The sequence below is a fragment of the Bombina bombina genome, chromosome 7, assembly GCF_027579735.1.
Source record: "Bombina bombina isolate aBomBom1 chromosome 7, aBomBom1.pri, whole genome shotgun sequence".
NCBI classification, from domain to species: domain Eukaryota; kingdom Metazoa; phylum Chordata; class Amphibia; order Anura; family Bombinatoridae; genus Bombina; species Bombina bombina.
Window position 1 is genome coordinate 268,870,997 of NC_069505.1, and position 27,709 is coordinate 268,898,705.

The following is a 27,709-nucleotide window of genomic DNA, read 5'->3' on the forward strand; positions in this document are numbered from 1 at the left end:
ATATATATATATATATATATATATATATATATATATATATATATATATAAATAGATATATCTGTCCAAAATCATCACACATAGAGAAAAATATATATTTATAAATACGTATATAAAACATATTCCGTTCCAAAGAATTTACGCAATATGAAATATTCACATTTTCACAAACACTTTTCAAGGAGAATACGTCATGGGCTTTGCGCAACATATTAGGGTTTTGGTGTGTTTTTTTTTTCTATTTGTTTACTGACTTCTATGGGAAATACGTGAACCCACACGCGATTTGGCTGTTTAGATTACACGGCTTAACGCACGCACAAAATAAGTTATTTTGCAACTTGTAATAGCTGCGCAACCTCAAATACAAAAAAAGCCATAATGTGTGGTGTTTTCGTAACTGATTTTCCATGCGATTTGTAATCTTGTCCTAAATTATTTTTTTAAAAGGTACAGCCCCCTTTTTCATTTTATTTATACACATAAACATCTTGGACAGATGAGATTTGTATCTTTAATATATTAATATATCAAAATATTTGTACAATGCATGTTGTCTCTAACATGTTGGAATGTAATTATATGCTTTCCTCTCAAAGTTGGACAATATAGATTTTGTTTTCTTAATTAGAACGCACAGAATTGGAACAAAATAATAAATATATTTTCTTTTATGTAGTTTGATAGATATGCAAAAAAAAAGAAAATATATTGTCCACACATCTTGTTTTAAATAAAATCAATATTATAAAATCCAGTGAATTTGTATAATAAAACATTTTTTGGTTCATTGCCAGTTAAAAAGTTTTACAGCTCACTGTCAAACAAAATACAAACTCACAAAAGTAATTTCATAGCTTTTTTCAAGATATATTCATTTTGACAGAAAATATTAAAAAATAATAATCTTTGCAGTCTGACATTTTCCTAGATTTTCATTTTGAAAAGAAATTTACTTTTTTTATTGTAGTTATATTGGCGTAGACTTCTATATTATCCCAAAAAATAATTACATTTTGATTTATTAATTATTTTTTTTGCGTGAAGAACTACATTAATTAAATCCTTAAATATTGCTCCAGGTCAATTACCATACGAAGATTACAAAATATAGAACATCTCTTTACAAATACAAATTAGTATATATTACAGATAATGTACAGGAAATCTAGTTTGTCATTTGAAACAACTATCAAAGTTCACCTGGCTGCAAGTGCATTAACATAAAAAAATGCAATTATTCCGGTGTAGTTTGCCCTTATCGTAGTCAAAAAAATGACTATCCAAATGATATTACATCATTTTAGTTATCTTTACATATATATATCTATATATACAGTATATGTATATAAAAAAAATAATCATTCTGATTTTTTAATGATCCCTTATGTGCAGAATTGTACAGGACAAAAAAAGTGTTGGTTATTACCCTCTGTCATTGAAGAGGTCGAAAATAAATGGTTAAATAAAAAAACGGACTGAATTTGATAATCATAAGCATATATGATATGACATTAATGGCAGAAGCCATATTGATTGTCATAAAATCACAGATTCCGTTAGCTGCGTCCTCTGCTTAGTACAGTATAAATAACGCTTTCTTTTCCATCTGAATGATTCCGTTTATAAGTCTTACTTCATTTAACTGGTACCTTCCAAAGTGAAGCATAGACATTAGCATGATGGGGAAAAAGACCATTCTGCAGCACATAACCGCAACAGCCGCTTATCTCCTGCACTTCGCTGAGGACCCATGGCTTTATTTCGTTTTGCGACTTCACAAACCCCGAATTGGTCTTGCTTTCATATTAGTGCCATCTATCATTTTGATTACGAGGCACTTTTTTTGCGTTATAATCGTAAGTGTGAGTGTTAATTAAATACTATAATGTTGTTATACATATCATTTCATCTGCTAAGTCTTCTTCGTATTTAGCAGGCTCTGGCTCTTCATCGCTAAAGCCAGGGCTAAAGTCTTGAAGTTCGTAGTCTCTTTTACTTAGGATAGGAAACTTATCGCCTCCAGCTGTCCCATTACGAATGCTTCCATTAAGAAGATTACTTGCTGCACTTTCCATCTCATCAATAGTCATGTCACAAGCATCAGCAATCTCATGTTTTGTGGCAGACACAAACTTAGGATCCTTGGCATATCTCCCTAATCCTTCAGATATTAAAACCTATAAAAGAAGTGAAAAAAAAAAAAAATAACGACTAGAACAGTACAAAATATCTTATATCTAAAAAAACTCAAATTATCCTCATTGTTTCATTTAAGAAATCGCCTGTTCAGTTAAAGGGATACTTAACCCAAATGTTTTCCTTAAAGGGCCACTAAACCCAAAATCTTTCTTTCATTATTCAGATAGGGAATAGAAATTTAAACAACATTACAATTTACTTCCATAATTTATTTTGCTTCATTTTTTAAATATCCTTATTTGAAGAAAAAGCAATGCACGTGGGGAGCCAATCATATGATGCTTCTATGTGCAGCAACCAATCAGCAGCTAGTGAGCATATCTAGATATGCTTTTCATCAAAGAATATCAAGAGAATAAAATAAATTAGATAATATAAGTAAATTAGAAAGATGTTTAAAATTGCATTATCTTTCTAAATCATAAAAGAAAAAATGTGGGTGGCATGTTCCTTTAATGATTCAGATAGAGCATACAATTTTCTAATTTACTCCTACTAACACCCTTATTTGCACGCAAACCCAATTACATATTCTCAAAATCACTAATCCGACATTAAATATTAATGTTTCACATTCCAATGTTCTTCACATAGAAGAATATGTGATATTTATTAATAAATAAATATATATATATATATATATATATATATATAATGCTATTTTGGCAGTATATACAGTATCTCACAAAAGTGAGACCACCCACACATTTTTGTAAATATTTTATATCTTTTCATGTGACAACACTGATGAAATGACACTTTGCTACAATGTAAAGTAGTGAGTGTACAGCCTGTATAACAGTGTAAATTTGCTGTCCTCTCAAAATAACTCAACACACAGCCATTAATGTCTAAACCATTGGCAACAAAAGTGAGTACACCCCTAAGTGGAAATGTCCAAATTGGGCCCAATTAGCCATTTTCCCTCCCCGGTGTCATGTGACTCGTTAGTGTTAAGGTCTCAGGTGTGAATGGGGAGAAGGTGCGTAAAATACTAGTCACATGGCACCCCATGGCAAAGAACTCTCTGAGGATCTGAAAAAAAAATTGTTGTTCTACATAAATATGGCCTAGGCTATAAGAAGATTACCAAGAACCTGAAACTGAGCTGCAGCACGGTGGGCAAGACCATACAGCGGTTTCACAGGACAGGTTCCACTCAGAACAGGCCTCACCATGGTCGACCAAAGAAGCTGAGTGCACATGCTCAGCGTCATATCTAGAGGTTGTCTTTGGGAAATAGGCGTATGAGTGCTGCCAGCATTGCTGCAGAGGTTGAACGGGTGGGGAGTCAGCCTGTCAGTGCTCAGACCATACACCGCACACTGCATCAAATTGGTCTGCATAGCTGTCATCCCAGAACGAACACTCTTCTAAAGATGATGCACAAGAAAGCCCGCAAACAGTTTGCTGAAGACAAACAGACTAAGGACATGGATTACTAGAACCATGTCCTGTGGTACGATGAGACCAAGATAAACTTATTTGGTTCAGATGGTGTCAAGCATGTGTGGCAGCAACCAGGTGAGGAGTATAAAGACAAGTGTGTCTTGCCTACAGTCAAGCATGGTGGTAGGAGTGTAATGGTCTGGGCCTGCACGAGTGCTGCCGGCACTGGGGAGCTTCACTTCATTGAGAGAACCATGAATGCCAACATGCACTGTGACATACTGAAGCAGAGCATGATCCCCTCCCTTCGGAGACTGGGCCGCAGGGCAGTATTCCAACATGATAATGACCGCAAACACACCTCCAAGACAACCATTGCCTTGCTAAAGAAGATGAGGGTAAAGGTGATGGACTGGCTAAGTATGACTCCAGACCTAAACCCTATTGAGCATCTGTGGGGCATCCTCAAACGGAAGGTGGGAAAGCGCAAGGTCTGTAAGATCCACTAGCTCTGTGATGTCATCATGGAGGAGTGGAAGAGGACTCCAGTGGCAGCCTGTGAAGCTCTGGTGAACTTTATGCCCAAGAGGGTTAAGGCAGTGCTGGAAAATACTGGTGGCCACACAAAATATTGACACTTTGGGCCCAATTTTGACATTTCCACTTAGGGGTGTACTCACTTTTGTTGCCAACGGTTTAGACATTAATGGGGGGGGGGATAGCAAATTTACACTGTTATACAGGCTGTACAATCACTACTTTACATTGTGGCAAAGTGTAATTTATTCAGTATTGTGACATGAAAAGATATTATAAAATATTTACAAAAATGTGAGAAGTGTACTCACTTTTGTGAGATACTGTGTGTATATGTATGTATGTATGTGTGTGTGTGTGTGTGTATATATATATATGAATATCTTGTTAGAAATACTTAGAACATATACCCTTATGTGAAGAACATTGGAATGTCAAATATTTACAGTAAATACACAGTATAACACTTTATTAAATATTAATATTGCATAAATATGATTTTTTTTATCTACTTGACTATATATGTATACGTATGTGTTTATATGTGTATATACTGTATGTCTGCAAATACATATATACACATATAAATACATAAATACGTATGTACACACATAAAGAAATATAATATGTGTGCTACTTCTGATGCGCACAAAGAGCCACAATATACCCCTTTTCGTTTGCGCACAACAGTTAGCACGCCACTCATAATCTAGCCCTAAATAAGAAAATAAACTCTCCTGGCAACATATTCAAAAGGCACAAAAACATAGTAACAATGCAGCTCAATAAGAGACACCAGGAATAAAACAAAATGTATTCTTACCTGATAAATTACTTTCTTTTGTGGTGTCGAGAGTCCACTTTTCATTGACAATTCCTACAACTAGGAGGAGGCAAAGATTCCCAAACTGTCAAGAGTACTTCATTCCTCCCATCTCACTGGTATACTAGTCTTACGTATAGCCAAGCAGGAGGAATAGAAAGCAATGTAGGAAAGGACAAAGTCGTCACAGAGGTACAAAATTGTACTGTCTTCAAATATTAGAATTACAAATTTAACATAGCTTGGGTGGGGCTTGTGGACTCTCACAACCTTGAAAGAAAGGAATTTATTAAGTAAGTATAAATTTTGTTTTCTTTCATACGGTTGTGTGAGTTCACGATACATTACACATGGGAACTAATACCCAAGCAGTGTAGTCCACTCTTACAGGAACAGTCAACACTAAATATTTACTTACTTACTTGGATTCAGTGGTTAATGTCCTTTTAATTTTCCTGTAGCCCACGGATAATGAATATATAGTTTTCTATGCTTGTCCAATTTGAAATGACCACCAGACCCCTCTTTTTTGTGACGTTATCATTGCCCAAGGCTTTGGGGAAAGGAATTTTCTCTGTGTCAAACAAGATGTTTCATGCTTGTGCACGGTAGTTTGCTCATGCCCAGTGTCTTGAAATCGCCAAGGGGGCCTTTTATAAACTGGAACCAAAGAACCGGTTCACTTTTTTAAAAGGCACCATTTTGAAGAAGGCAGGAACTTATTTTCCCGATACTGTTGCCTGGAGTACTTTACTATGAAAAGCTGCTTCTGGAGTTGAAAAACCCCATAAAAATGATAACATTTAGTAAAGGTATGTAAAAATGACAAAGTTGCTGCTTTGCAAATGTGCTCAACAGAAGCTTCATTCTTGAAAGCCCAAGAAGTAGAAACAGATCTGGTAGAGTGAGCTGTAATCTGTTTTGATGGAGGCTTGCCTGCCCCTAAGTAAGCTTTATGAATCAAGAACTTTAACCATGATACTAATGTGACAGCTGAAACCTTTAGTCCTATACAAGGACTCGTAAAATGAAGGAAACTACTTTCTATTGGAGTGCATGAGAATAACTATTCAATGGCTGCATACTTGAGCTGGAGGAGTAACAGACGCTATATTGCAGTAAATGCGTTTAAACAATTGATCAGAAGATCTATCCGCTAAAGAAGAAACAGTAATGGGGTCAGTGCCAGAATGCTCCATAGTAATGGATTGGTGATAACATAGCATAAACAGGTAAAATAATAACCAGTCACTAAGGTAAAATTATCAGCGCTTTATACATGGAAAGACAGAGAAATAAAGTACAAGAAATTCTGACAAACACTAAGGGACCCCCTTGTTGACACTCAAAGACCCTGGCCCTTGAAAAGAATAGAAACATAGACGTGCACACAGGGTATGTCCAGACAGAACCCTTATACAGCTGACACTAGACTAAACTGAATGACACAACTGTGTGTTTTCCCAGTGCACCACTGTCACCTAGGACCACTTGGAACTTTTAATACTTGGAAGCCCCTCTCCATTCAATCTCCTGGAAGCAAGAGGGAAAGTGTAGATAGGGTCAATGGTGCGAGGGCCCCGGGCCAGGCCCTACCTGCCTGCTAGACTATGTCACGCCACTCCGTCTTGGCAGCAGCTCTGCACTCTCCTACCACGGCCATTGCCATGGTTACGGTGGTTGTTGTGGCAATGACATCATCGCTGCACGCCACTTCTGAACTCTGATGTCGCTTTCTCTTTTTTTTCTAAACTGAACTGCTGATTGCCTTATCGTTACTGAACTCTGCCTGTCTCAAGACTACTCTACTGATTAACCCCTTAAATACTGATTGTCTTATTGTTGCTGAACTCTGCCTGTCCCAGACATTTCTACTGTTTAACCCATGTATTGCTGATATTCTAGATTGCCTTGTTGTTGCCGAACTCTGCTAGCCTGACTACTCTCCAGCTATCCCATGTAGTGCCGTGAAGGATTGCCCTTTCTACTGTGAGTATTGCTTACCTCATTTACTTACCTGTTCCTTATACTTCCACTTGACGCCGGGATAAGAAGACTACTGGCCAAGTATGGTCTGATAGGGAAATATCCCACTAGCATTACAGACTAGGGCTGAATCAACTTACTACCATTGCTGTAGCTGTGGTTGTGCTTTAATGTGAGTAGTACATAATAGTAGTCTCCATTTTGTGCACAGATGTATCAACAACTTCAGCAGTACAAGCAGGCAATATCTGTGTGGGCGGGGCTGTGAGTCACTGCTTTAGGTCCAAATGTAGAGGGTTTGAGTTCTCTGGTAAACAGTTTATACTAATGTTGTGTGCCTGGTTATCTCTACTAGGAAATGTTGATATTTTGTGTCATATTTGTTGAGAATGTATCTCAGTTCTTCCCTTAAAGCATAGTATTGTTTGGTTTTATTTTCATTATAGTGGATTAAAATGAATGTCCTTTTTCACGTATTTTGTTACCCAATGAAATCTGCCATGTACGCCTGTTTGCCAGCTGCAGCACTAATCACATACTACCGCCCTGAGCTCCTGTCTGCCGGCTGCAGCACTAATCACATACTACCGCCCTGAGCTCCTGTCTGCCGGCTGCAGCACTAATCACATACTACCGCCCTGAGCTCCTGTCTGCCGGCTGCAGCACTAATCACATACTACCGCCCTGAGCACCTGTTTGCCAGCTGCAGCACTAATCACATACTACCGCCCTGAGCACCTGTTTGCCAGCTGCAGCACTAATCACATACTACCGCCCTGAGCTCCTGTTTGCCAGTTGCAGCACTAATCACATACTACCGCCCTGAGCTCCTGTTTGCCAGCTGCAGCACTAATCACATACTACCGCCCTGAGCACCTGTTTGCCAGCTGCAGCACTAATCACATACTACCGCCCTGAGCTCCTGTTTGCCAGTTGCAGCACTAATCACATACTACCGCCCTGAGCACCTGCTTGCCAGCAGCAGCACTAATCACATACTACCGCCCTGAGCACCTGTTTGCCAACTACAGCACTAATCACAGACTACCTCCCTGAGCTCCTGTTTGCCAGCTGCAGCACTCATCACATACTACCGCCCTAAGCACCTGTTTGCCAGCTGCAGCACTAATCACATACTACCGCCCTGAGCACCTGTTTGCCAGCTACAGGCCTATTCACATACTACCGCCCTGAGCACCTGTTTGCCAGCTACAGCACTAATCACATACTACCGCCCTGAGCACCTGTTTGCCAACTGCAGCACTAATCACATACTACCGCCCTGAGCTCCTGTTAGCCAGTTGCAGCACTAATCACATACTACCGCCATGAGCTCCTGTTTGCCAGTTGCAGCATTAATCACATACTACCGCCCTGAGCTCCTGTTTGCCAGTTGCAGCACTAATCACATACTACCGCCCTGAGCACCTGTTTGCCAGCTGCAGCACTAATCACATACTACCGCCATGATATCCTGTTTGCTGGCTGCATCATTAATTACATACTACCACCCTGAGCTCCTGTTTGCCAGCTGCAGTGCTAATCACATACTACCGCCCTGAGCACCTGTTTGCCAGCTGCAGCACTCATCACATACTACCGCCCTGAGCTCCTGTTTGCCAGCTGCAGTGCTAATCACATACTACCGCACTGAGCTCCTGTTTGCTGACTGCATCATTAATTACATACTACCGCCCTGAGCTCCTGTTTGTCACCTGCAGTGCTAATCACATACTACCGCCCTGAGCTCCTGTTTGTCAGCTGCAGTGCTAATCACATACTACCGCCCTGAGTTCCTGTTTGCTGACTGTATCATTAATTACAGACTACCGCCCTGAGCTCCTGTTTGTCAGCTGCAGCGCTAATCACATACTACCGCCCTGAGGACCTGTTTGCCAGCTGCAGCACTCACCACATACTACCGCCCTGAGCTCCTGTTTGCCAGCTGCAGCGCTAATCACATTATACCGCCCTGAGGACCTGTTTGCCAGCTGCAGCACTCACCACATACTACCGCCCTGAGCTCCTGTTTGCCAGCAGCAGTGCTAATCACATACTACCGCCCTGAGCACCTGTTTGCCAGCTGCAGCACTCACCACATACTACCGCCCTGAGCTCCTGTTTGCCAGCTGCAGTGCTAATCACATACTACCGCCATGAGCTTCTGTTTGCCAGCTGCAGTGCTAATCACATACTACCGCCCTGAGCTCCTGTTTGCTGACTGCATCATTAATTACATACCGCCCTGAGCTCCTGTTTGTCAGCCGCAGTGCTAATCGCATACTACCGCCCTGAGCACCTGTTTGCCAGCTGCAGTGCTAATCACATACTACCGCCCTGAGCTCCTGTTTGCTGACTGCATCATTAATTACATACTACCGCCCTGAGCTCCTGTTTGTCAGCTGCAGCGCTAATCACATACTACCGCCCTGAGCTCCTGTTTGTCAGCTGCAGCGCTAATCACATACTACCGCCCTGAGCACCTGTTTGCCAGCTGCAGCACTCATCACATACTACCGCCCTGGACTCCTGTTTGCCAGCTGCAGTGCTAATCACATACTACCGCCCTGAGCTCCTGTTTGCTGACTGCATCATAAATTACATACTACCGCCCTGGACTCCTGTTTGCCAGCTGCAGTGCTAATCACATACTACCGCCCTGAGAACCTGTTTGCCAGCTGCAGCACTAATCACAGACTACCGCCCTGAGCTCCTGCTTACCAGCTGGAGCGCTAATCACATACTACCGCCCTGAGCTCCTGTTTGCCAGCTGCAGCGCTAATCACATACTACCGCCCTGAGCTCCTGTTTGCCAGCTGCAGCGCTAATCACATACTACCGCCCTGAGCTCCTGTTTGCCAGCTGCAGCGCTAATCACATACTACCGCCCTGAGCTCCTGTTTGCCAGCTGCAGTGCTAATCACATACTACCGCCCTGAGCTCCTGTTTGCCAGTTGCAGCACTAATCACATACTACCGCCCTGAGCTCCTGTTTGTCAGCCGCAGTGCTAATCGCATACTACCGCCCTGAGCACCTGTTTGCCAGCTGCAGTGCTAATCACATACTACCGCCCTGAGCTCCTGTTTGCTGACTGCATCATTAATTACATACTACCGCCCTGAGCTCCTGTTTGTCAGCTGCAGCGCTAATCACATACTACCGCCCTGAGCACCTGTTTGCCAGCTGCAGCACTCATCACATACTACCGCCCTGGGCTCCTGTTTGCCAGCTGCAGTGCTAATCACATACTACCGCCCTGAGCTCCTGTTTGCTGACTGCATCATAAATTACATACTACCGCCCAGAGCTCCTGTTTGTCAGCTGCAGCGCTAATCACATACTACCACCCTGAGCTCCTGTTTGCCAGCTGCAGCGCTAATCACATACTACCGCCCTGAGCTCCTGTTTGCCAGCTGCAGTGCTAATCACATACTACCGCCCTGAGAACCTGTTTGCCAGCTGCAGCACTAATCACAGACTACCGCCCTGAGCTCCTGTTTGCCAGCTGCAGTGCTAATCACATACTACCGCCCTGAGCACCTGTTTGCCAGCTGCAGCACTCATCACAGACTACCGCCCTGAGCTCCTGTTTGCCAGCTGCAGTGCTAATCACATACTACCACACTGAGCTCCTGTTTGCTGACTGCATCATTAATCACATACTACCGCCCTGAGCTCCTGTTTGTCAGCTGCAGTGCTAATCACATACTACCGCCCTGAGCTCCTGTTTGCTGACTGTATCATTAATTACAGACTACCGCCCTGAGCTCCTGTTTTTCAGCTGCAGCGCTAATCACATACTACCGCCCTGAGGACCTGTTTGCCAGCTGCAGCACTCACCACATACTACCGCCCTGAGCTCCTGTTTGCCAGCTGCAGCGCTAATCACATACTACCACCCTGAGCACCTGTTTGCCAGCTGCAGCACTCACCACATACTACCGCCCTGAGCTCCTGTTTGCCAGCAGCAGTGCTAATCACATACTACCGCCCTGAGCACCTGTTTGCCAGCTGCAGCACTCACCACATACTACCGCCCTGAGCTCCTGTTTGCCAGCTGCAGTGCTAATCACATACTACCGCCCTGAGCTCCTGTTTGCTGACTGCATCATTAATTACATACCGCCCTGAGCTCCTGTTTGTCAGCCGCAGTGCTAATCGCATACTACCGCCCTGAGCACCTGTTTGCCAGCTGCAGTGCTAATCACATACTACCGCCCTGAGCTCCTGTTTGCTGACTGCATCATTAATTACATACTACCGCCCTGAGCTCCTGTTTGTCAGCTGCAGCGCTAATCACATACTACCGCCCTGAGCACCTGTTTGCCAGCTGCAGCACTCATCACATACTACCGCCCTGGGCTCCTGTTTGCCAGCTGCAGTGCTAATCACATACTACCGCCCTGAGCTCCTGTTTGCTGACTGCATCATAAATTACATACTACCGCCCTGAGCTCCTGTTTGTCAGCTGCAGCGCTAATCACATACTACCGCCCTGAGCTCCTGTTTGCCAGCTGCAGCGCTAATCACATACTACCGCCCTGAGCTCCTGTTTGCCAGCTGCAGTGCTAATCACATACTACCGCCCTGAGAACCTGTTTGCCAGCTGCAGCACTAATCACAGACTACCGCCCTGAGCTCCTGTTTGCCAGCTGCAGCACTAATCACAGACTACCGCCCTGAGCTCCTGTTTACCAGCTGGAGCGCTAATCACATACTACCGCCCTGAGCTCCTGTTTGCCAGCTGCAGCGCTAATCACATACTACCGCCCTGAGCTCCTGTTTGGCAGCTGCAGCGCTAATCACATACTACCGCCCTGAGCTCCTGTTTGCCAGCTGCAGTGCTAATCACATACTACCGCCCTGAGCACCTGTTTGCCAGCTGCAGCACTAATTACATACTACCGCCCTGAGCACCTGTTTGCCAGTTGCAGCACTAATTACATACTACCGCCCTGAGCACCTGTTTGCCAGCTGCAGCACTCACCACATACTACCGCCCTGAGCTCCTGTTTACCAGCTGGAGCGCTAATCACATACTACCACCCTGAGCACCTGTTTGTTGGCTGCATTATTAATTACATACTACCGCCCTGATCACCTGTTTGCCAACTGCAGCACTAATCACATACTACCGCCCTGAGCTCCTGTTTACCAGCTGCAGCGCTAATCACATACTACCGCCCTGAGCTCCTGTTTGGCAGCTGCAGCGCTAATCACATACTACCGCCCTGAGCTCCTGTTTGCCAGCTGCAGTGCTAATCACATACTACCGCCCTGAGCACCTGTTTGCCAGCTGCAGCACTAATTACATACTACCGCCCTGAGCACCTGTTTGCCAGTTGCAGCACTAATTACATACTACCGCCCTGAGCACCTGTTTGCCAGCTGCAGCACTCACCACATACTACCGCCCTGAGCTCCTGTTTACCAGCTGGAGCGCTAATCACATACTACCACCCTGAGCACCTGTTTGTTGGCTGCATCATTAATTACATACTACCGCCCTGATCACCTGTTTGCCAACTGCAGCACTAATCACATACTACCGCCCTGAGCTCCTGTTTGCCAGTTGCAGCACTAATCACATACTACCGCCCTGAGCTCCTGTTTACCAGCTGGAGCACTAATCACATACTACCGCCCTGAGCTCCTGTTTGCCAGCTGCAGCACTAATCACATACTACCGCCCTGAGCACCTGTTTGTTGCCTGCATCATTAATCACATACTACCGCCCTGATCACCTGTTTGTCAGCTGCAGCACTAATCACATACTACCGCCCTGAGCACCTGTTTGTTGCCTGCATCATTAATCACATACTACCGCCCTGATCACCTGTTTGTCAGCTGCAGCACTAATCACATACTACCGCCCTGATATACTGTTTGCTGGCTGCATCATTAATTACATACTACCGCCCTGAGCCCCTGTTTGGCAGCTGCAGCACTAATCACTGACTCTCAACGGCAGTTTTCTGAGGGAGAAAATGGGCCTCAAGTCTGCCTGAGAACCCTTCTCAAAGAAATCTCAGGAGCACCTTATGTCTTCACCAACCTCTTGGAAGGCAAATATTTAGACTGGCATACCAGTGAGGTGGGAGGGATAACGTACTCTTGGTAGGAATTGTCATCCCATGTGTAATGTCTCATGGACTCCCACCACCTTATGAAAGAAATCTGATTTTAAGCAAATGGTTTATTAGGTCAAAATATAAAATAGACAGATCTTAGAAAGGTTTAGTATAGTAACCAAATACAATTAGTTAGAAAACAAACTATACTGCTGTTTGTCAGCTGCAGCGCTAATTACATACTACCGTCCTGCACTTGTTTTTGTCAGCTGCAGCGCTAATGACAGACTACCGCCCTCCACTCCTTTTTGTCAACTGCAGCACTAATCACATACTACCGTCCTGCACTTGTTTTTGTCAGCTGCAGCGCTAATGACAGACTACCGTCCTGCACTTGTTTTTGTCAGCTGCAGCACTCATCACATATTACCGCCCTGAGCTCCTGTTTGCCAGCTGCAGTGCTAATCACATACTACCGCACTGAGCTCCTGTTTGCTGACTGCATCATTAATTACATACTACCGCCCTGAGCTCCTGTTTGTCAGCTGCAGTGCTAATCACATACTACCGCCCTGAGCTCCTGTTTGCTGACTGTATCATTAATTACAGACTACCGCCCTGAGCTCCTGTTTGCTGACTGCATCATTAATTACATACCGCCCTGAGCTCCTGTTTGTCAGCCGCAGTGCTAATCGCATACTACCGCCCTGAGCACCTGTTTGCCAGCTGCAGTGCTAATCACATACTACCGCCCTGAGCTCCTGTTTGCTGACTGCATCATTAATTACATACTACCGCCCTGAGCTCCTGTTTGTCAGCTGCAGCGCTAATCACATACTACCGCCCTGATCACCTGTTTGCCAGCTGCAGTGCTAATCACATACTACCGCCCTGAGCTCCTGTTTGCTGACTGCATCATTAATTACATACTACCGCCCTGAGCTCCTGTTTGCCAGCTGCAGTGCTAATCACATACTACCGCCCTGAGCTCCTGTTTGCTGACTGCATCATTAATTACATACTACCGCCCTGAGCTCCTGTTTGTCAGCTGCAGCGCTAATCACATACTACCGCCCTGAGCTCCTGTTTGCCAGCTGCAGCGCTAATCACATACTACCGCCCTGAGCTCCTGTTTGCTGACTGCATCATTAATTACATACTACCGCCCTGAGCTCCTGTTTGCCAGCTGCAGTGCTAATCACATACTACCGCCCTGAGCTCCTGTTTGCTGACTGCATCATTAATCACATACTACCGCCCTGATCACCTGTTTGTCAGCTGCAGCACTAATCACATACTACCGCCCTGATATACTGTTTGCTGGCTGCATCATTAATTACATACTACCGCCCTGAGCCCCTGTTTGGCAGCTGCAGCACTAATCACTGACTCTCAACGGCAGTTTTCTGAGGGAGAAAATGGGCCTCAAGTCTGCCTGAGAACCCTTCTCAAAGAAATCTCAGGAGCACCTTATGTCTTCACCAACCTCTTGGAAGGCAAATATTTAGACTGGCATACCAGTGAGGTGGGAGGGATAACGTACTCTTGGTAGGAATTGTCATCCCATGTGTAATGTCTCATGGACTCCCACCACCTTATGAAAGAAATCTGATTTTAAGCAAATGGTTTATTAGGTCAAAATATAAAATAGACAGATCTTAGAAAGGTTTAGTATAGTAACCAAATACAATTAGTTAGAAAACAAACTATACTGCTGTTTGTCAGCTGCAGCGCTAATTACATACTACCGTCCTGCACTTGTTTTTGTCAGCTGCAGCGCTAATGACAGACTACCTACCGCCCTCCACTCCTTTTTGTCAACTGCAGCACTAATCACATACTACCGTCCTGCACTTGTTTTTGTCAGCTGCAGCGCTAATGACAGACTACCGTCCTGCACTTGTTTTTGTCAGCTGCAGCACTCATCACATATTACCGCCCTGAGCTCCTGTTTGCCAGCTGCAGTGCTAATCACATACTACCGCACTGAGCTCCTGTTTGCTGACTGCATCATTAATTACATACTACCGCCCTGAGCTCCTGTTTGTCAGCTGCAGTGCTAATCACATACTACCGCCCTGAGCTCCTGTTTGCTGACTGTATCATTAATTACAGACTACCGCCCTGAGCTCCTGTTTGCTGACTGCATCATTAATTACATACCGCCCTGAGCTCCTGTTTGTCAGCCGCAGTGCTAATCGCATACTACCGCCCTGAGCACCTGTTTGCCAGCTGCAGTGCTAATCACATACTACCGCCCTGAGCTCCTGTTTGCTGACTGCATCATTAATTACATACTACCGCCCTGAGCTCCTGTTTGTCAGCTGCAGCGCTAATCACATACTACCGCCCTGATCACCTGTTTGCCAGCTGCAGTGCTAATCACATACTACCGCCCTGAGCTCCTGTTTGCTGACTGCATCATTAATTACATACTACCGCCCTGAGCTCCTGTTTGCCAGCTGCAGTGCTAATCACATACTACCGCCCTGAGCTCCTGTTTGCTGACTGCATCATTAATTACATACTACCGCCCTGAGCTCCTGTTTGTCAGCTGCAGCGCTAATCACATACTACCGCCCTGAGCTCCTGTTTGCCAGCTGCAGCGCTAATCACATACTACCGCCCTGAGCTCCTGTTTGCCAGCTGCAGCGCTAATCACATACTACCGCCCTGAGCACCTGTTTGCCAGCTGCAGCACTCACCACATACTACCGCCCTGAGCTCCTGTTTGCCAGCTGCAGTGCTAATCACATACTACCGCCCTGAGCACCTGTTTGCCAGCTGCAGCACTAATCACATACTACCGCCCTGAGCTCCTGTTTGCCAGTTGCAGCACTAATCACATACTACCGCCCTGAGCTCCTGTTTACCAGCTGGAGCGCTAATCACATACTACCACCCTGAGCACCTGTTTGTTGGCTGCAGCACTAATCACATACTTCCGCCCTGATATCCTGTTTGCTGGCTGCAGCACTAATCACATACTTCCGCCCTGATATCCTGTTTGCTGGCTGCATCATTAATCACATACTACCGCCCTGATCACCTGTTTGTCAGCTGCAGCACTAATCACATACTTCCGCCCTGATATCCTGTTTGCTGGCTGCATCATTAATCACATACTACCGCCCTGATCACCTGTTTGTCAGCTGCAGCACTAATCACATACTACCGCCCTGATATACGGTTTGCTGGCTGCATCATTAACTACATACTACCGCCCTGAGCACCTGTTTGGCAGCTGCAGCACTAATCACTGACTCTCAACGGCAGTTTTCTGAGGGAGAAAATGGGCCTCAAGTCTGCTTGAGAACCCTTCTCAAAGAAATCTCAGGAGCACCTTATGTCTTCACCAACCTCTTGGAAGGCAAATATTTAGACTGGCATACCAGTGAGGTGGGAGGGATAACGTACTCTTGGTAGGAATTGTCATCCCATGTGTAATGTCTCATGGACTCCCACCACCTTATGAAAGAAATCTGATTTTAAGCAAATGGTTTATTAGGTCAAAATATAAAATAGACAGATCTTAGCAAGGTTTAGTATAGTAACCAAATACAATTAGTTAGAAAACAAACTATACTGCTGTTTGTCAGCTGCAGCGCTAATTACATACTACCGTCCTGCACTTGTTTTTGTCAGCTGCAGCGCTAATGACAGACTACCGTCCTGCACTCCTTTTGTCAGCTGCAGCACTAATCACATACTACCGCCCTGAGCACCTGTTTGCCAGCTGCAGCACTAATCACATACTACCACCCTAAGCTCCTGTTTGCCAGCAGCAGCACTAATCACATACTACCACCCTGAGCTCGTTTGCCAGCTGCAGCACTAATCACATACTACCGCCCTGAGCACCTGTTTGCCAGCTGCAGCACTCATCACATACTACCACCCTGAGCTCCTGTTTGCCAGCTGCAGCACTCATCACATACTACCGCCCTGAGTTCCTGTTTGCCAGCTGCAGTACTAATCACATACTACCGCCCTGAGCTCCTGTTTGCTGACTGCATCATTAATTACATACTACCGCCCTGAGCTCCTGTTTGTCAGCTGCAGCGCTAATCACATACTACCGCCCTGAGCTCCTGTTTGTCGGCTGCAGCACTAATCACATACTACCGCCCTGAGCTCCTGTTTGCCGGCTGCATTGTTAATCACATACTACCGCCCTGAGCTCCTGTTTGCCAACTGCAGCACTAATCACATACTACTGCCCTGAGCTCCTGTTTGCCAACTGCAGCACTAATCACATACTACCACCCTGAGCTCCTGTTTGCCAGCGGCAGCACTAATCACAGACTACCACCCTGAGCACTTATTTGCCAGCTGCAGCACTAATCACATACTACCGCCCTGAGCTCCTGTTTGCCAGCTGCAGCACTAATCACATACTACGGCCCTGAGCTCCCGTTTGCCAACTGCAGCACTAATCACAGACTACAGCCCTGAGCTCCTGTTTGCCGGCTGCATCATTAATCACATACTACCGCCCTGAGCTCCTGTTTGCCAACTGGAGCACTAATCACATACTACCGCCCTGAGCTCCTGTTTGCCAGTTGCAGCACTAATCACATACTACCGCCCTGAGCTCCTGTTTGCCAGCTGCAGCACTAATCACATACTACCGCCCTGAGCTCCTGTTTGCCGGCTGCATCATTAATCACATACTACCGCCCTGAGCTCCTGTTTGCCAACTGCAGCACTAATCACATACTACCGCCCTGAGCTCCTGTTTGCCAGTTGCAGCACTAATCACATACTACCACCCTAAGCTCCTGTTTGCCGGCTGCATCATTAATCACATACTACCGCCCTGAGCTCCTGTTTACCAGCTGCAGCGCTAATCACATACCCGCCCTGAGCACCTGTTTGTCGGCTGCATCATTAATTACATGCTACCGCCCTGTTCACCTGTTTGTCAGCTGCAGCACTAATCACATACTTCAGCCCTGATATCCTGTTTGCTGGCTGCAGCACTAATCACATACTACCGCCCTGAGCTCCTGTTTGCCAACTGCAGCACTAATCACATACTACCGCCCTGAGCACCTGTTTGTCGGCTGCATCATTAATTACATGCTACCGCCCTGTTCACCTGTTTGTCAGCTGCAGCACTAATCACATACTTCAGCCCTGATATCCTGTTTGCTGGCTGCAGCACTAATCACATACTACCACCCTGAGCTCCTGTTTGCCAACTGCAGCACTAATCACATACTACCACCCTGAGCTCCTGTTTGCCAGCGGCAGCACTAATCACAGACTACCACCCTGAGCACTTATTTGCCAGCTGCAGCACTAATCACATACTACCGCCCTGAGCTCCTGTTTGCCAGCTGCAGCACTAATCACATACTACGGCCCTGAGCTCCCGTTTGCCAACTGCAGCACTAATCACAGACTACAGCCCTGAGCTCCTGTTTGCCGGCTGCATCATTAATCACATACTACCGCCCTGAGCTCCTGTTTGCCAACTGGAGCACTAATCACATACTACCGCCCTGAGCTCCTGTTTGCCAGTTGCAGCACTAATCACATACTACTGCCCTGAGCTCCTGTTTGCCAGCTGCAGCACTAATCACATACTACCGCCCTGAGCTCCTGTTTGCCGGCTGCATCATTAATCACATACTACCGCCCTGAGCTCCTGTTTGCCAACTGCAGCACTAATCACAGACTACCACCCTAAGCTCCTGTTTGCCGGCTGCATCACTAATCACATACTACCGCCCTGAGCTCCTGTTTACCAGCTTCAGCGCTAATCACATACTACCGCCCTGAGCTCCTGTTTGCCAGTTGCAGCACTAATCACATACTACCACCCTAAGCACCTGTTTGTCGGCTGCATCATTAATTACATACTTCCGCCCTGATATCCTGTTTGCTGGCTGCAGCACTAATCACATACTTCCGCCCTGATATCCTGTTTGCTGGCTGCAGCACTAATCACATACTACCGCCCTGATATACTGTTTGCTGGCTGCATCATTAATTACATACTACCGCCCTGATATCCTGTTTGCTGACTGCAGCACTAATCACATACTACCGCCCTGAGCTCCTGTTTGCCAACTGCAGCACTAATCACATACTACCGCCCTGATATACTGTTTGCTGGCTGCATCATTAATTACATACTACCGCCCTGATATCCTGTTTGCTGGCTGCAGCACTAATCACATACTTCCGCCCTGATATCCTGTTTGCTGGCTGCAGCACTAATCACATACTACCGCCCTGATCACCTGTTTGTCAGCTGCAGCACTAATCACATACTTCCGCCCTGATATACTGTTTGCTGGCTGCATCATTAATTACATACTACCGCCCTGTTTGGCAGCTGCAGCGCTAATCACTGACTCTCAACGGCAGTTTTCTGAGGGAGAAAATGGGCCTCAAGTCTGCCTGAGAACCCTTCTCAAAGAAATCTCAGGAGCACCTTATGTCTTCACTAACCTCTTGGAAGGCAAAAATTTAGACTGGCATACCAGTGAGGTGGGAGGGATAACGTACTCTTGGTAGGAATTGTCATCCCATGTGTAATGTCTCATGGACTCCCACCACCTTATGAAAGAAATCTGATTTTAAGCAAATGGTTTATTAGGTCAAAATACAAAATAGACAGATCTTAGCAAGGTTTAGTATAGTAACCAAATACAATTAGTTAGAAAACAAACTATACTGCTGTTCTGCTGTTTGTCAGCTCAGGGTAGGCTTCAGAACGAATGAAATGGGGGGGGGCACACATTTAAAAAACATTTATGACAGTCAAAATTAGAGCAGACCTACATATTCTGCAGGAAAGTGTAGCTTCTGGCTGGCTTATCCCACACTATTAACATTTGGAGAATATGAGCTAAATCACTAGGTAAAATAATGAAGTCTAAATCCTATGCAGTGCACTAAAACAGAGCCATTAAACTTGAGACCCCCAGTGCAATAGCTCCTTAAAAACAATTCACCCCTTAATCACCATGATCCAAAACCCTTAAACTCATTCTTAAATCTTAATCATGCCCCATAAACAGCCATGCACCCCAAACCCCCCAATGCAATTAACCCCTTTGTTTGCAATAGCAGTGAGGATACTAGGTTTTCAGGTACTGGTAATTTTGTAGGTTAGATTTAGCTATACCTGTTTCACAATAACTAATGGATATCAGGCTACTTAATACAACCTATGTACTGTGAACCTATAAGAATATGATTGTATCATATAAATACAAGTACATAAATGGCCACTGGCCTTCACCGACGACCCAAATGCGCACCGCGATCCCAGGACCGACCTAAGATCACAGTGCACACCCGAGGTGTCTACAGAAGCCGGCAGCAACACACAGACCCATATTCATATGATACTATCATATTCTTATCATGGTCTATTGTTTAAGGAAATGAGTAACTCACGATAGGTAAAATTAACAGGGTTAAAGACAAGTCCAAAAAGTCTCTAATTAACTTCCAATTCCAAATAAGAGGTTAAGACACGGAGCTCCTTGCAGATGTGTGATGCGACCTCACAGTTCTGCAGCTAACTCCGCCCCCAGTATGCAGCATTGCATAACAATTCATTATTTTATTTATTATTTTTAAAGCCTATGATCATATCAATATTTTTTGAGGGGGCACAGCATTCCATTTGGGTGGGCATTGCCCCCCAAAGCCCCCCCTTGGAGCCGACCCTGTGTCAGCTGCAGCGCTAATTACATACTACCGTCCTGCACTTGTTTTTGTCAGCTGCAGCGCTAATGACAGACTACCGTCCTGCACTTGTTTTTGTCAGCTGCAGCGCTAATGACAGACTACCGTCTTGCACTCCTTTTTGTCAGCTGCAGCACTAATCACATACTACCACCCTGAGCTCCTGTTTGCCACCTGCATCACTAATCACATACTACCACCCTGAGCTCCTGTTTGCCAGCTTTAGCGCTAATCACAGACAACCGACCTGCACTCCTGTTTGTCAGCTTCAGCGCTAATTACATACTACCGTCCTGTGCTCCTGTTTGCCAGCTTTAGCGCTAATCACAGACTACCGATCTGCACTCCTGTTTGTCAGCTTTAGCGCTAATCACAGACAACCGACCTGCACTCCTGTTTGTCAGCTTCAGCGCTAATTACATACTACCACCCTGAGCTCCTGTTTGCCAGCTTTAGCGCTAATCACAGACTACCGACCTGCACTCCTGTTTGTCAGCTTTAGCGCTAATCACAGACAACCGACCTGCACTCCTGTTTGTCAGCTGCAGCGCTAATCACATACTACCGTCCTGTGCTCCTGTTTGTCAGCTGCAGCGCTAATCACATACTACCGTCCTGCACTTGTTTTTGTCAGCTGCAGCGTTAATCACAGACTACCGACCTGCACTCCTTTTTGTCAGCTGCAGCACTAATCACAGACTACCGACCTGCACTCCTGTTTGTCAGCTTCAGCCCTAATCACATAGTACCATCCTGAACTCCTGTTTGTCAGCTTCAGCCCTAATCACAGACTACCATCCTGAGCTCCTGTTTGCCAGCTGCAGTGCTAATCACATACTACCACCCTGAGCTCCTGTTTGTCAGCTGCAGCGCTAATCACAGACTACCAACCTGAGCTCCTGTTTATCAGCTGCAGTGCTAATCACGTACTACCGTCCTGCGCTTCTGTTTGTCAGCTGTAGTGCTAATCACAGACTACCACCCTGCACTCCTGTTTGTCAGCTGCAGCACTAATTATAGACTACTGCTCTGCACTCCTGTTTGTCAGCTGCAGTGCTAATCACATACTACCGCCCTGCACTCCTGTTTGTCAGCTGCAGCGCTAATCACAGACTACCGCCCTGCACTCCTGTTTGTCAGCTGCAGTGCTAATCACAGACTACCTCCCTGCACTCCTGTTTGTCAGCTGCAGCGCTAATTATAGACTACCGCCCTGCACTCCTGTTTGTCAGCTGCAGCACTAATCACAGATTACTGACCTGCACTCCTGTTTGTCAGCTGCAGCGCTAATCACATACTACCACCACGCACTCCTATTTGTCAGATGTAGAGCTAATCAAAGATTACCGCCCTGCACTCCTATTTGTCAGATGTAGAGCTAATCACATACTACCACCCTGCACTCCTATTTGTCAGATGTAGAGCTAATCAAAGACTACCGCCCTGCACTCCTGTTTGTCAGCTGCAGCGCTAATCCCAGGCTACCGCCCTGCACTCCTATTTGTCAGCTACAGCGCTAATAACAGACTACCGCCCTGCACTCCTATTTGTCAGATGTAGAGCTAATTACAGACTTCCGCCCTACGTTCCTGTTTGTCAGCTGCAGCGCTAATCGCAGACTACCACCCTGCGCTCCTATTTGTCAGATGTAGAGCTCATAACATACTACCGCCCTGAGCTTCTGTTTGCCAGCTGCAGCATTAATCACATACTACCCCCCTGAGCTCCTGTTTGCAAGCTGCAGCGCTAATCACAGATTACCACCCTGAGCTCCTGTTTGCCAGCTGCAGTGCTAATCACATACTACCACCCTGAGCTCCTGTTTGTCAGCTGCAGCGCTAATTATAGACCTACCGCACTGCCCTCCTGTTTGTCAGCTGCATCGCTTAATCCCAGAAAATCTGACCAGAGCTCCTGTTTGTCAGCTGCAGCGCTAATCACGTACTACCGTCCTGCGCTTCTGTTTGTCAGCTGCAGTGCTAATCACAGACTACCGCCCTGCACTCCTGTTTGTCAGCTGCAGCGCTAATTATAGACTACCGCCCTGCACTCCTGTTTGTCAGCTGCAGCGCTAATTATAGACTACCGCCCTGCACTCCTGTTTGTCAGCTGCAGCACTAATGACATACTACCGCCCTGCACTCCTGTTTGTCAGCTGCAGCGCTAATCACAGACTACCGCCCTGCGCTCCTGTTTGTCAGCTGCAGTGCTAATCACAGACTACTGCCCTGCACTCCTGTTTGTCAGCTGCAGCGCTAATCACATACTACCGCCCTGCGCTCCTGTTTGTCAGCTGCAGCGCTAATTATAGACTACTGCCCTGCACTCCTGTTTGTCAGCTGCAGCGCTAATCACAGATTACTGTCCTGCACTCCTGTTTCAATATTCAATTGATATCCAAAGTTGTGGAAACAGCACACCTTTTCTTTTCTCAGTGGGGCACGGAGTGACAGATTTGCTAAGTCTCCTCAGTATCCAATAAATTCAAAAGACTCTAGCCTCCACAATCAATAAAAGACCTTTATTTCTTACATGTAGGGTCCCAGAAACATATACAACGTTTCAAGCCTGCAATAGGCTCTTAGTCATGTACATGACTAAGAGCTGGAGTCTTTTGAATTTACTGCACTCCTGTTTGTCAGCTGCAGCGCTAATCACATACTACCACCCTGCACTCCTATTTGTCAGCTGCAGCGCTAATCACATACTACCACCCTGCACTCCTATTTGTCAGATGTAGAGCTAATCACAGATTACCGCCCTGCACTCCTATTTGTCAGATGTAGAGCTAATCACAGATTACCGCCCTGCACTCCTATTTGTCAGATGTAGAGCTAATCACAGACTTCCGCCCTACGTTCCTGTTTGTCAGCTGCAGCGCTAATCGCAGACTACCACCCTGCGCTCCTATTTGTCAGATGTAGAGCTAATCACATACTACCGCCCTGCACTCCTATTTGTCAGCTACAGCGCTAATAACAGACTACCGCCCTGCACTCCTATTTGTCAGATGTAGAGCTAATCACAGACATCCGCCCTACGTTCCTGTTTGCCAGCTGCAGTGCTAAGCACAGACTACCATCCTGCACTCCTGTTGTCAGCTGCAGCTTTATAGTTCTATGTAAAAAGTTTGGGCACCACTAATAAAATAATATATTTTGTTGATTTTCTAAGTGAAAATAAATTAAAGGGACACTGAACCCAATTTTTTTCTTTCGTGATTCAGACAGAGCATGCAATTTTAAGCAACTTTCTAATTTACTCCTATTATCAACTTTTCTTCATTCTCTTGCTATCTTTATTTGAAAAAGAAGGCATCTAAGCTTTTTTCTTTCATGTAATTAGCAAGAGTCCATGAGCTAGTGACGTATGGGATATACATTCCTACCAGGAGGGGCAAAGTTTCCCAAACCTCAAAATGCCCATAAATACACCCCTCACCACACCCACAATTCAGTTTTACAAACTTTGCCTCCTATGGAGGTGGTGAAGTAAGTTTGTGCTAGATTCTACGTTGATATGCGCTCCGCAGCAAGTTGGAGCCCGGTTTTCCTCTCAGCGTGCAGGGATGTGAGGAGAGTATTGCCTATTTGAATGCAGTGATCTCCTTCTACGGGGTCTATTTCATAGGTTCTCTGTTATCGGTCGTAGAGATTCATCTCTTACCTCCCTTTTCAGATCGACGATATACTCTTATTTATATACCATTACCTCTGCTGATTTTCGTTTCAGTACTGGTTTGACTTTCTACAAACATGTAGATGAGTGTCCTGGGGTAAGTAAATCTTATTTTCTGTGACACTCTAAGCTATGGTTGGGCACTTTATTTATAAAGTTCTAAATATATGTATTCAAACATTTATTTGCCTTGACTCAGAATGTTCAACATTCCTTATTTTCAGACAGTCAGTTTCATATTTGGGATAATGTGTTTGAATCAATCATTTTTTCTTACCTTAAAAATTTGACTTTTTTTCCCTGTGGGCTGTTAGGCTCGCGGGGGCTGAAATGCTTCATTTTATTGGCGTCATTCTTGGCGCGGGACTTTTTTTGGCGCAAAAAATCTTTTCCGTTTCCGGCGTCATACGTGTCGCCGGAAGTTGCGTCATTTTTTGACGTCCTTTTGCGCCAAAAATGTCGGCGTTCCGGATGTGGCGTCATTTTTGGCGCCAAAAAGCATTTAGGCGCCAAACAATGTGGGCGTATTATTTGGCGCCAAAAAATATGGGCGTCGCTTTTGTCTCCACATTATTTCAGTCTGATTTTTTCTTTGCTTCTGGTTACTAGAAGCTTGTTTTATTGGCATTTTTCCCATTCCTGAAACTGTCATTTAAGGAATTTGATCAATTTTGCTTTATATGTTGTTTTTTCTCTTACATATTTCAAGATGTCTCACGTTGCATCTGAGTCAGAAGATACTTCAGGAAAATCGCTGTCTAGTGCTGGAACTACCAAAGCTAAGTGTATCTGCTGTAAACTTTTTCTAGCTATTCCTCCGGCTGTTGTTTGTATTAATTGTCATGACAAACTTGTTAAAGCAGATAATATTTCCTTTAGTAATGTACCATTGCCTGTTGCAGTTCCCTCAACATCTAAGGTGCAGAATGTTCCTGATAACATAAGAGATTTTGTTTCTGAATCCATCAAGAAGGCTATGTCTGTTATTTCTCCTTCTAGTAAACATAAAAAATCTTTTAAAACTTCTCTCTCTACAGATGAATTTTTAAATGAACATCATCATTCTGATTTGATGACTCTTCTGGTTCAGAGGATTCTGTCTCAGAGATTGATGCTGATAAATCTTCATATTTATTTAAAATGGAATTTATTCGTTCTTTACTTAAAGAAGTACTAATTGCTTTAGAAATAGAGGATTCTGGTCCTCTTGATACTAATTCTAAACGTTTAGATAAGGTGTTTAAATCTCCTGTGGTTATTCCAGAAGTTTTTCCTGTTCCTAATGCTATTTCTGAAGTAATTTCCAGAGAATGGGATAAATTGGGTAATTCATTTACTCCTTCTAAACGTTTTAAGCAATTATATCCTGTGCCGTCTGACAGATTAGAATTTTGGGACAAAATCCCTAAAGTTGATGGGGCTATTTCTACCCTTGCTAAACGTACTACTATTCCTACGTCAGATGGTACTTCGTTTAAAGATCCTTTAGATAGGAAAATTGAGTCTTTTCTAAGAAAAGCTTATCTGTGTTCAGGTAATCTTCTTAGAACTGCTATATCTTTGGCTGATTTGCTGCTGCTTCAACTTTTTGGTTGGAGACTTTAGCGCAACAAGTAACAGATCATGATTCTCATAATATTATTATTCTTCTTCAGCATGCTAATAATTTTATCTGTGATGCCATTTTTGATATTATCAGAGTTGATGACAGGTTTATGTCTCTAGCTATTTTAGCTAGAAGAGCTTTATGGCTTAAAACTTGGAATGCTGATATGGCTTCTAAATCAACTCTACTTTCCATTTCTTTCCAGGGTAACAAATTATTTGGTTCTCAGTTGGATTCCATTATCTCAACTGTTACTGGTGGGAAAGGAACTTTTTTACCACAGGATAAAAATCTAAGGGTAAAAACAGGGCTAATAATCGTTTTCGTTCGTTTCATTTCAACAAAGAACAAAAGCCTGATCCTTCATCCTCAGGAGCAGTTTCAGTTTGGAAACCATCTCCAGTCTGGAATAAATCCAAGCCTTCTAGAAAGGCAAAACCTGCTTCTAAGTCCACATGAAGGTGCGGCCCTCATTCCAGCTCAGCTGGTAGGGGGCAGGTTACGTTTTTTCAAAGAAATTTGGTTCAATTCTGTTCACAATCTTTGGATTCAGAACATTGTTTCAGAAGGGTACAGAATTGGTTTCAAGATGAGACCTCCTGCAAAGAGATTTTTTCTTTCCCGTGTCCAGTAAATCCAGTGAAAGCTCAAGCATTTCTGAATTGTGTTTCAGATCTAGAGTTGGCTGGAGTAATTATGCCAGTTCCAGTTCTGGAACAGGGGATGGGGTTTTATTCAAATCTCTTCATTGTACCAAAGAAGGAGAATTCCTTCAGACCAGTTCTGGATCTAAAAATATTGAATCGTTATGTAAGGATACCAACGTTCAAAATGGTAACTGTAAGGACTATCTTGCCTTTTGTTCAGCAAGGGCATTATATGTCCACAATAGATTTACAGGATGCTTATCTGCATATTCCGATTCATCCAGATCATTATCAGTTCCTGAGATTCTCTTTTCTGGACAAGCATTACCAGTTTGTGGCTCTGCCGTTTGGCCTAGCTACAGCTCCAAGAATTTTTACAAAAGTTCTCGGTGCCCTTCTGTCTGTAATCAGAGAACAGGGTATTGTGGTATTTCCTTATTTGGACGATATCTTGGTACTTGCTCAGTCTTTACATTAGCAGAATCTCATACGAATCGACTTGTGTTGTTTCTTCAAGATCATGGTTGGAGGATCAATTTACCAAAAGTTCATTGATTCCTCAGACAAGGGTAACTTTTCTGGGTTTCCAGATAGATTCAGTGTCCATGACTCTGTCTTTAACAGACAAGAGGCGTCTAAAATTGATTTCAGCTTGTCGAAACCTTCAGTCACAATCATTCCCTTCGGTAGCCTTATGCATGGAAATTCTAGGTCTTATGACTGCTGCATCGGACGCGATCCCCTTTGCTCGTTTTCACATGCGACCTCTTCAGCTCTGTATGCTGAATCAATGGTGCAGGGATTACACAAAGATATCTCAATTAATATCTTTAAAACCGATTGTACGACACTCTCTAACTTGGTGGACAGATCACCATCGTTTAATTCAGGGGGCTTCTTTTGTGCTTCCGACCTGGACTGTAATTTCAACAGATGCAAGTCTCACAGGTTGGGGAGCTGTGTGGGGATCTCTGACGGCACAAGGAGTTTGGGAATCTCAGGAGGTGAGATTACCGATCAATATTTTGGAACTCCGTGCAATTTTCAGAGCTCTTCAGT

The 27,709-nt window shown here is 44.6% G+C and overlaps 1 protein-coding gene across 1 annotated transcript in view; it reads right to left on the reverse strand.

The window, feature by feature from the left end:
• Positions 1–499: 499 nt before the first annotated feature.
• Positions 500–27,709, reverse strand: part of CACNA1D (calcium voltage-gated channel subunit alpha1 D) — a 764,995-nt gene continuing 737,785 nt past the window's right edge. Inside the window, 1 exon segment of the mRNA XM_053689359.1 lies at positions 500–2,179. Coding sequence (XP_053545334.1) covers positions 1,883–2,179 — 297 coding nt within the window. The 3' untranslated portion in view covers positions 500–1,882.